The sequence below is a fragment of the Oncorhynchus kisutch genome, linkage group LG17 (assembly GCF_002021735.2).
Source record: "Oncorhynchus kisutch isolate 150728-3 linkage group LG17, Okis_V2, whole genome shotgun sequence".
NCBI classification, from domain to species: Eukaryota; Metazoa; Chordata; class Actinopteri; order Salmoniformes; family Salmonidae; genus Oncorhynchus; species Oncorhynchus kisutch.
The window spans coordinates 79,657,499-79,669,383 of record NC_034190.2 but is presented as its reverse complement, the minus strand read 5'-3'; the positions used below and the strand labels follow the sequence as shown (position 1 = coordinate 79,669,383).

Sequence of the window (11,885 nt, the reverse complement as noted above, 5' to 3'; positions counted from 1 at the left end):
GCAAATTTATTATAAATAAACTGAAATAGCATATTTATAGAAGTATTTATATAAGACCCTTTGCTATGAGACTCTAAATTTAGCTCAGGTGCATCCTGTTTCCATTGATCATCCTTAATATGTTTCTACAACTTGATTGGAGTCCACCTGTGGTAAATTATATTGAGTGGACATGATTTGGAAAGACACACACCTGTCTATATAAGGTCCCACATGTCAGACCATAAACCAAGCCTTGAGGTCAGTAGAGCTCAGAGACAGGATTGTGCCGAGGTAAAGATCTGGGGAAGTGTACCAAAACATTTCTGCAGCATTGAAGGTCCCCATCACACAGTGGCCTCCATCATTCTTAAAGGGAATAAGTTTGGAACCACCAAGACTCTTCCTAAAGCTGGCCGCGCAGCCAAACTGAGCAATAGGGGGGAGAAGGGCCTTGGTCAGGGTGACCAAGAACCAGATGGTCACTCTGACAGAGCTCTAGAGTTCCTCTGTGGAGATGGGAGAATCTTCCGAAGGACAACTATCTCTGCAGGACTCCACCAATCAGGCCTATATGGTAGAGTGGCCAGACAGAAGCCACTCCTCAGTAAAAGCCCCATGACAGCCTGCTTGGAGCTTACCAGAAGGCACTTAAAGTCTCTCAGACCATGAGAAACAAGATTCTCTGGTCTAATGAAACTAAGATTGAACTCTTTTGCCTGAATGCCAAGCGTCACGTCGTGAGGAAATCTGGCACCCTCCCTATGGTGAAGCATGGTGGTGGCAGCATCATGCTGTGGGGAAGTTTTTCTGTGGGAGGGAATTATGAACGGAGCAAAGTGCAGAGAGATCCTTGATGAAAACCTGCTCCAAGGCGCTCAGGACCTCAGACTGGGGCGAAGGTTCACCTTCCAACAGAACAAGCACACAGCCAATACCAATGCAGGAGTGGGTTTGGGACAAGTCTCTGAATGTCCTTGAGTGGTCCAGCCAGAGCCCGGACTTGAACCCGATCGAACAGAGAGACCTGAAAATAGCTGTGCAGCGACGCTCCCCATCCAACCGGACAAAGCTTTATAGGATCTGCAGAGAAGAATGGGAGAAACTCCCCAAATACAGGTGTGCCAAGCTTGTAGCGTCATACCCAAGAAGATTTGAGGCTGTAATCGCTGCCAAAAGTGCTTCAAAAAGTACTGAGTAAATGGTCTGAATAACGATGTAAATTTTCTTTTTCTTTTTTATACATTTGCAAAAAGGTTTAAAAAAAATGCAGTTTGTTGTCATTATGGGGTATTGTGTGTAGATTAATTATAATTTTTTTTGTCACCTTTATTTAACCAGGCAAGTCAGTTAAGAACACATTCTTATTTACAATGACGGCCTACACCGGCCAAACCCGGACGACGCTGGGCCAATCACGGCCGGTTGTGAAACAGCCTGGATTTGAACCAGGGTGTCTGTAGTGACGCCTCTAGCACCGAGATGCAGTAGCTTAGAACTCCGCGACACTCGGGGCTGTAACGTAACAAAATGTGGAAACGGTCAAGGGGTCTGAAAACTTTCTGAATGCACCGTACTGTGATATGTGGTTGTCCCACCAAGCTATCTGAAGATGAATGCACCGTACTGTGATATGTGGTTGTCCACCAAGCTATCTGAAGATGAATGCACCGTACTGTGATATGTGGTTGTCCCACCAAGCTATCTGAAGATGAATGCACCGTACTGTGATATGTGGTTGTCCACCAAGCTATCTGAAGATGAATGCACCGTACTGTGATATGTGGTTGTCCACCAAGCTATCTGAAGATGAATGCACCGTACTGTGATATGTGGTTGTCCACCAAGCTATCTTAAGATGAATGCACCGTACTGTGATATGTGGTTGTCCACCAAGCTATCTTAAGATGAATGCACCGTACTGTGATATGTGCTTGTCCACCAAGCTATCTTAAGATGAATGCACCGTACTGTGATATGTGGTTGTCCCACCGACATATCTGAAGATGAATGCATCGTACTGTGATATGTGGTTGTCCCACCGAGATATCTGAAGATGAATGCATCGTACTGTGATATGTGGTTGTCCCACCAAGCTATCTGAAGATGAATGCACCGTACTGTGATATGTGGTTGTCCCACCAAGCTATCTGAAGATGAATGCACCGTACTGTGATATGTGGTTGTCCCACCGACATATCTGAAGAAGTTGTCCCCCCCCCCCCCTACCTCTCTCTCTATGGGCACAAAGCACTTTTCATGATGAACTGTTCACATCCCTCTGGTTGGTAGAGAGAGGTTTCAGGTTTAAAGGTCACTTCTTGCAATTCTATACATTTTGCCACATGTCTAATGTGTGTTCATGTGATACTTGAGATGCTCAAACATTACAACAAAATCTATGGACTAAGAAAGCGTAGCTAAAAACAACAACGTTAGCTGACAGGGACTAGGTGATTTGTTGTCTATGTATTCATTTAAAATCAAATCAAATTTTATTGGTCACATACACATGGTTAGCAGATGTTAATGCGAGTGTAGCGAAAAGCTTGTGCTTCTACTTCCGACAATGCAGTAATATCTGACAAGTAATCTTACAATTCCCCAACAACTACCTAATACACACAAATCCAAAAGGGTGAATGAGAATATGTACATGTAAGTATATGGATGGCCGAGCGGCATAGGCAAGGTGCAGTAGATGGTACAAAATACAGTGTATACATATGATATGAGTAATGTTAGATATGTAAACATGATTAAAGTGGCATTATTAAAGTGGCATTGTATAAAGTGACTAGTGATCCATTTATTAAACTGGCCAGTGATTGGGTCTCAATGTAGGGAGCAGCCTCTCTGAGTTAGTGTTTGATTTTTAGCAGTCTGATGGCCTTGAGATAGAAGCTGTTTTTCAGTCTCTCGGTCCCAGCTTTGATGCAGCTGTACTGACCTCGCCTTCTGGATGGTAGTGGGGTGAACAGTCATTCGGTGCTGTAGGTGTCCTGGAGGGCAGGTAGTTTGCCCCTGGCGATGCGTTGTGCAGACCGCACCACCCTCTGGAGAGCCTTGCGGTTGAGGGTGGTGCAGTTGCCGTACCAGGCTGTGATTGTACATCTCGATTGTGCATCTGTAAAAGTTTTTCAGGGTTTTGGGTTTCTTCAGGGTTTCTTCAGCCTCCTGAGGTTGAATAGGCGCTGTTGCGCCTTCTTCATCACACTGTCTGTGTGGGTGGACCATTTCAGTTTGTCTGTGATGTGTAGGCCGAGGAACTTAAAACTTTTCCACCTTCTCCACTGCTGTCCCTTCGATGTGGATAGGGGGGTGCTCCCTCTGCTGTTTCCTGAAGTCCACAATCATTTTTTAATTTTTTAATTTTACCTTTATTTAACCAGGTAGGCAAGTTGAGAACAAGTCGCCAAAGTCGAGGATTGGTAGGATGGTCAGTTTTACAAGGGTATGTTTGGCAGCATGAGTGAAGGATGCTTTTTTGCGAAATAGGAAGCCAATTCTAGATTTTACTTTGGATTGGAGATGTTTGATATGGGTCTGGAAGGAGAGTTTACAGTCTAACCAGACACCTAAGTATTTGTAGTTGTCCACGTATTCTAAGTCAGACCCGTCCAGAGTAGTGATGTTGGACAGGCGGGTAGGTGCAGGTAGCGATCGGTTGAAGAGCATGCATTTAGTTTTACTTGTATTTAAGAGCAATTGGAGGCCACGGAAGGAGAGTTGTATGGCATTGAAGCTTGCCTGGAGGGTTGTTAACACAGTGTCCAAAGAAGGGCCGGAAGTATACAGAATGGTGTTGTCTGCGTAGAGGTGGATCAGGGACTCACCAGCAGCAAGAGCGACCTCATTGATGTATACAGAGAAGAGAGTCGGTCCAAGAATTGAACCCTGTGGCACCCCCATAGAGACTGCCAGAGGTCCTGACAGCAGACCCTCCAATTTGACACACTGAACTCTATCAGAGAAGTAGTTGGTGAACCAGGCGAGGCAATCATTTGAGAAACCAAGGCTGTCGAGTCTGCCGATGAGGATGTGGTGATTGACAGAGTCGAAAGCCTTGGCCAGATCAATGAATACGGCTGCACAGTAATGTTTCTTATCGATGGCGGTTAAGATATCGTTTAGGACCTTGAGCGTGGCTGAGGTGCACCCATGACCATTTCATGGTACTCGTTTGATACCTGCCTAATCATACAATCTGTTATTTTTGTGTTTGGTTGTTTAGTCTCATGCTCTCTGACTAACGCTGTCTGTCTCTGGTCAACAGGTGCTGCTTGGTGTCTGAGTCACTGTCTCCCCTGTCTCGACCCCTGGCTCCTACCCCTCCTTGCGTTTGCTTTGGCAAGCAGGCCAGCCCAGAGCCACTTACTATTTTAATTCTGGAACAGTGCTGAAATCATCATCCCTGCTCTCCTCTGTCATCCATCTCAATGGGAAGTGAAATACGTGACTGACTACTGTGGGGATCCTCCCTGCTGTTTGCCTCTTGACCTTTGAACTGGCACCTGTGTGAACCTGTGTTCTATCCTCAAGGTGACTCCGCTCTGAATATCTTTTTTGGAGACATTTTAGAAACATTGTGGAGACATTTTTGGAAACGTTCTGGAAACATTGTTGACACGGTGTTAGGCCTCGCCTAGTTGTTGATGTTTCGATGCAAGCTGTTTGTCTGAGACCGATAAAAGTTTGTTTTAAGTCTATTGAAACTGACAACCTAAGCCATATCTCCTGGTTTGAGAGCACACACTCTGAAATATCACACACACATCTCAAGTTTCCTGGATCTTGGTCCTGGAGGCTGAAGCTTGTGTCACCATGGCGACGGATTCTCCCAACCCCTCCCTGAGGTCCAGAGTTACCATGACGACGGGCAACGACTCCTACATGAGCACGTCTAGCCTCCCCTGCTGCCACTTCCTGTCAGCTAACATCATCAACGTGGGTAAGTCAAACCATTTCCTGTTTCCTGCTTGATACTGAATGCTGCACTGTGCCTGTGATAGGTTGGTTACTGTACACGTGCGTGAGAGTTGCTGAGTTCCATGGCTTAGGGTTTAAATTGGTTAATTTCTATAATCTAATCTCCTCATCCTCACATCTCCTCATCCCCACATCCCTTCATCCTCTCATCTCCACATCTCCACATCCCCTCATCCTCACATCTCCTCATCTCCACATTTCCACATCTCCTCCCTTGGGATAAGGAGTGTCTCTCAGACAGACCCTCTACTACAGAGCCTGCTTAGTTCCAGACTGCCTGTCTGAGACAGAGAGAGGCAGAGAAAGACTGCCTGTCTGAGACAGAGAGAGGCAGATAAAGAGATCTCAGAGCCCACACATTCCCGGGCTATATGCCAAGCATCATTGTAGTCTGACTGAAACCCAAACCAGGTTAGAGAGTTTTAGTTACGTCATTTAACTGTAGTTTAGACATAGTTTATACAGCGTGGTATAGCTGTAGTCTAGACATAGTTTATATAGCTGTAGTCTAGACATAGTTTATACACATAGTTTATATAGCTGTAGCCTAGACATAGTTTATACTGCTGTAGTCTAGACATAGTTTATATAGCTGTAGTCTAGACAGTTTATATATCTGTAGTATAGACATAGTTTATACAGCTTTATATAACTGTAGTCTAGACATAGTTTATACAGTATGGTATAGCCGCTAGAACATGGTAAGTCTAGTCAATACCATCTCAGTTCAATGTAGATGTCACACTCTGACCATAGAGAGCCTTTTATTCTTTATGTTGGTTAGGTCGGGGTGTGACTAGGGTGGGTTATCTAGGTTATTGTATGTCTATGTTGGCCTGGTATGGTTCCCAATCAGAGGCAGCTGTTTATCGTTGACTCAGGTTGGGGATCATATTTAGGCAGCCATTTCCCCCACTGTGGTTTGTGGGATCTTGTTTGTGTGTAGTGGCCTGTGAGCACTCTATGACTTCACCTTTCCTTTGGCTCTTTATAGTTTTTTTTTGTGAGTTTTATTTTAATTTAACATGTGGAACTCTACGTACGCTGCGCCTCGGTTCCGACATTCATTATAACGATCGCGACAGTAGGCCTGGTTCAGGAATCTGATTCATCCTGAATGAAGGAGATTTTATTGGTCAGTTGGTGAATTGAACAGAAATGACCTGCTGGATAATTATAGGCTAGTTGTGTGTTCAACTATCGCCTGCCAGGAGTTACCGGATCTTTTGATTAATTTCTCTGGATTCATTTGTCAACAGCAGTTGTGTAAGAAAGTAAGACTCAAACAGAGCCGTGCCTCATCGTAAATCCCTAAAGCACATTCTTAAAACCTATTCAGTCTGTCTACAAACAGGCTCTCAAAGTGCTTGATAGGAAGCCCAATAGCCATCATCATTGTCACATCCTTAGAAAGCATGAGCTCTTGAGTTGGGAAAATCTTGTGCAATACACCGACGCATGTCTTGTATTCAAGATCCTCAATGGCCTGGCTCCCCCTCCACTCAATATTTTTGTTAAACAGAAAACCCAGACATATGGCAGCAGATCCACAAGGTCTGCCATGAGAGGTGACTGTATAGTTCCCCTAAGGAAAAGCACCTTTAGTAAATCTGCATTCTCTGTGAGAGCTTCCCATGTCTGGAATACACTGCCATCAGACACACATAACTGCACCACATATCACACTTTCACAAAATGCTTGAAGACATGGCTAAAGGTCAATCAGATTTGTGAACATGGTCCCTAGCTGTGTGTTGCCACTCTCCATGTTGTCTGTTGTCTGTAGCTTGTGAGGTGTGGAAACACTTTGTTGCTTTTATGAATTTTGTCTTGCTGCTTTTTGTTTTATGTTGCTCTGTCTGTATGCTACGTCTTGCTTGTCCTATGTTGCTCTGTCTGTATGCTATGTCTTGCTTGTCCTATGTTGCTATGTCTTGCTTGTTCTATGTTGCTATTGTCTATATTGTAATTGTTTTTAATAACCTGCCCAGGGACTGCGGTTGAAAATGAGCCGGCTGGCTAAAACCGGCACTTTTACTGAAATGTTGATTAATGTGCACTGTCCCTGTAAAAATAAAAATAAACTAAACTAAACTAAGCAGGAGTAGAAATGACGTCCTCTTTATTTGATCATATTCCTACTGTGAACAGAGATGATTGGAAGATGGGATTCCTAAGCCTTGTTTACACAGCCAATGAACCTGTCCTCTAGTTTTACACAGCCAATGAACCTGTCCTCTAGTTTTACACAGCCAATGAACCTATCCTCTAGTTTTACACAGCCAATGAACCTGTCCTCTAGTTTTACACAGCCAATGAACCTGTCCTCTAGTTTTACACAGCCAATGAACCTGTCCTCTAGTTTTACACAGCCAATGAACCTGTCCTCTAGTTTTACACAGCCAATGACCCTGTCCTCTAGTTTTACACAGCCAATTAACCTGTCCTCTAGTTTTACACAGCCAATGAACCTGTCCTCTAGTTTTACACAGCCAATGAACCTGTCCTCTAGTTTTACACAGCCAATGAACCTGTCCTCTAGTTTTACACAACCAATGAACCTGTCCTCTAGTTTTACAGTCAATTAATTTCTCCTCTAGTTTTACACAGCCAATGAACCTGTCCTCTAGTTTTACACAGTCAGTGAATTTCTACAGTTTGTTCTAAAAGTCAATTCATTAGTCTCTGCTTCACAAAGCAACTTAATACATTTTTTATTTTATTTTATTTTTTATTTCACCTTTATTTAACCAGGTAGGCTAGTTGAGAACACCTTTATTTAACCAGGTAGGCTAGTTGAGAACACCTTTATTTAACCAGGTAGGCTAGTTGAGAACACCTTTATTTAACCAGGTAGGCTAGTTGAGAACACCTTTATTTAACCAGGTAGGCTAGTTGAGAACAAGTTCTCATTTGCAACTGCGACCTGGCCAAGATAAAGCATAGCAGTGTGATATATGCATACCCCCCCACTGTGATATATGCATACCCCCCCCACTGTGATATATGCATACCCCCCCACTCTTATATATGCATACCCCCCCACTGTGATATATGCATACCCCCCCACTGTGATATATGCATCCCCCCCACTGGGATATATGCATACCCCCCCACTGTGATATATGCATCCCCCCCCACTGTGATATATGCACCCCCCCCACTGTGATATATGCATCCCCCCCCCCACTGTGATATATGTATACCCCCACTGTGATATATGCATAACCCCCCCACTGTGATATATGTATACCCCCACTGTGATATATGCATCCCCCCCCACTGTGATATATGCACCCCCCCCCACTGTGATATATGCATCCCCCCCCCCCCCACTGTGATATATGTATACCCCCACTGTGATATATGCATACCCCCCACTGTGATATATGCATAACCCCCCCACTGTGATATATTTCATACCCCCCACTGTGATATATGCATACCCCCCCACTGTGATATATGCATCCCCCCACTGTGATATATGCATACCCCCCCCACAGTGATATATGCATACCCCCCCACTGTGATATATGCACCCCCCCCCCCCCCCCCACTGTGATATATGCATAACCCCCCCACTGTGATATATGTATACCCCCACTGTGATATATGCATACCCCCCACTGTGATATATGCATACCCCCCCACTGTGATATATGCATCCCCCCACTGTGATATATGCATACCTCCCCCCCCCCCCACTGTGATATATGCATAACCCCCCCACTGTGATATATGCATACCCCCCCCCACAGTGATATATGCATACCCCCCCCCCCCACTGTGATATATGCATCCCCCCACCCACTGGGATAAATGCACCCCCCCCCCCACTGTGATATATGCATACCCCCCCACTGTGATATATGCATCCCCCCCACTGTGATATATGCACCCCCCCCCCCCCCCACTGTGATATATGCATACCCCCCCACTGTGATATATGCATCCCCCCCACTGTGATATATGCACCCCCCCCCACTGTGATATATGCACCCCCCCCCCCCCCCCCCCCCCCACTGTGATATATGCATCCCCCCACTGTTATATATGCATACCCCCCCACTGTGATATGTATACCCCCTCCACACTGTGATATATGCATACCCCCTCCACACTGTGATATATGCATACCCCCACTGTGATATATGTATACCCCCCCACTGTGATATATGCATAACCCCCCCACTGTGATATATGCATACCCCCACTGTGATATATGTATACCCTCCACACTGTGATATATGCATAACCCCCCCACTGTGATATATGCATACCCCCACTGTGATATATGTATACCCTCCACACTGTGATATATGCATACCCCCCCACTGTGATATATGCACCCCCCCCCCCCCACTGTTATATATGCATCCCCCCCCACTGTTATATATGCATACCCCCCCACTGTGATATGTATACCCCCCCACACTGTGATATATGCATACCCCCACTGTGATATATGCATAAACCCCCCCCCCCCCCACTGTGATATATGCACCCCCCCCCCCCACTGTTATATATGCATCCCCCCCCACTGTTATATATGCATACCCCCCCACTGTGATATGTATACCCCTCCACACTGTGATATATGCATACCCCCCCACTGTGATATATGCATCCCCCCCCCACTGTTATATATGCATCCCCCCCCACTGTTATATATGCATACCCCCCCACTGTGATATGTGTACCCCCCCACACTGTGATATATGCATAGCCACACTGTGATATATGCATAACCCCCCCCCCCCCCCCACTGTTATATATGCATCCCCCCCCACTGTTATATATGCATACCCCCCCACTGTGATATGTATACCCCCCCACACTGTGATATATGCATACCCCCACTGTGATATATGCATAAAGAACAAAATCGTTGAAAAGGTCACAGGAGGATGTGTGGTGGGCATATGCACCGACTGCGTTGTTCTCGCTCCAAATTCAGCTCGATGTGTTGTTCTGAAGCAGTGGAGCAGGAGTCAGCGAAGTGCACTGGTTTTGTATTTATCTGCATTCTGAAAAGGACACAAACGTCACTCAGTCAGACGGCAGCCTCTTTGGAGAACAACACACCTTAGTGCCCGGTCTGGTCTGAGAATATATTAAGTGACCCTGCCGGAACTCATAACGAGATAAAGCTTTTCAGAATTCGATAACAGCCCTCTCGCTGTGTTTTGTTTTCAGACTTCAAATCCAGCTGGTGTGTTCCTAGATTATACGGAATAATGACACGATGATATCACAATAACAAACTTTTAGGTTCTTTACGGCCCAGTTTTCAGCAAAAGCGGTAGCCAACCTGGCACAAAATTATGCTTAGGACATACCCAAATGTAGTTATTATGTGATAAGATTGTACTTACCTTCTCATTGAAAGAATATTCAAAGCCCTCATGCCCTTCCTGCAAGGAAACCAATACCCACAAAGCATTATAATTCCACACCTGCACATGATGCATCTGTAGAGCCAGGTAAATGTAGCTATATTTTGCATAAACCCAAGGGTATTCCACAGTTCCACTCTATGACAAAGGTCAAGTAATTTCTACAAGGGAGGTGTCATTTGCTTTACAAGATGAGATGCCCTCGTCCACCCCTGAAGAGGCTCTGTGGATGTTCATGCTAATTAGTGGGCTCACATTTCCATGCGAACGAGGAAAGGTTGTTTGAGGCACATAATGACTTCTGAAACCCTCTGCCGGTGCAATATAATTGCTCTAACTCTAACCTATCCTTTGTGGGTTCAGGCTTGGCTCTCGCTCACCAGTCAAATCACGTCTTTTAACCATCATGCGACAGGGGACATCTTTGGACCATCTCTGGCCTGAATAGTGATTGTTGTTTGTTGTGAGGGTCTTCTGTGGCTACATTCTAGCACCTCTGGTTCAGGGCCATTCAGCTCTGGTTCAGGGCCAGCTCTGGTTCAGGGCCATTCAGCGAGACATTCAAGCACCTATGGTTCAGGGCCATTCTGCTAGACATGCTAACAGCTCTGGTTCAGGGCCATTCAGCTAGACATGCTAACAGCTCTGGTTCAGGGCCATTCTGCTAGACATGCTAACAGCTCTGGTTCAGGGCCATTCTGCTAGACATGCTAACAGCTCTGGTTCAGGGCCATTCAGCTAGACATGCTAACAGCTCTGATTCAGGGCCGTTCAGCTAGACATGCTAACAGCTCTGGTTCAGGGCCATTCAGCTAGACATGCTAACAGCTCTGGTTCAGGGCCATTCAGCTAGACATGCTAATAGCTCTGGTTCAGGGCCGTTCAGCTAGACATGCTAACAGCTCTGGTTCAGGGCCATTCTGCTAGACATGCTAACAGCTCTGGTTCAGGGCCGTTCTGCTAGACATGCTAACAGCTCTGGTTCAGGGCCGTTAAGCTAGAAATGCTAACAGCTCTGGTTCAGGGCCGTTCAGCTAGACATGCTAACAGCTCTGGTTCAGGGCCATTCAGCTAGACATGCTAACAGCTCTGATTCAGGGCCATTCAGCTAGACATGCTAACAGCTCTGGTTCAGGGCCATTCAGCTAGACATGCTAACAGCTGTCGTGTTGATTGTCCTCTCAGGTTTCTTCTCATGCGTCTGTTAAACCTGGCACATATGCTCTGAAACCCACAGAGAGGATGATTGTGGTTAATTGCTAAGAGTCAAATAGGTGCCCTGTTGGAGGGAGCGATTTCATTGGCTTAGATCGGTGATGCTTTTGGGGCTCTACTAAACAATGTCTTGGACTGTGTTTTAGGATTTACTGATGTGTGGCTAAAGTTATGATAATTAGCCCAAACACACTCACTGTCTTCTCTCCCTCCCTCCCTCCCTCCCTCCCTCCCTCCCTCCCTCCCTCCCTCCCTCCCTCCCTCCCTCCCTCCCTCCCTCCCTCCCTCCCTCCCTCCCTCCCTCCC

General features: G+C 45.8%; 1 protein-coding gene across 1 annotated transcript in view; it reads left to right on the top strand.

The window, feature by feature from the left end:
• Positions 1-4,273: 4,273 nt before the first annotated feature.
• LOC109907093 (1-phosphatidylinositol 4,5-bisphosphate phosphodiesterase eta-2) overlaps positions 4,274-11,885 on the top strand; it is a 228,799-nt gene continuing 221,187 nt past the window's right edge. Inside the window, exon 1 of the mRNA XM_031794730.1 lies at positions 4,274-4,930. Coding sequence (XP_031650590.1) covers positions 4,804-4,930 — 127 coding nt within the window. The 5' untranslated portion in view covers positions 4,274-4,803. The remainder of the gene's footprint in view (positions 4,931-11,885) is intronic.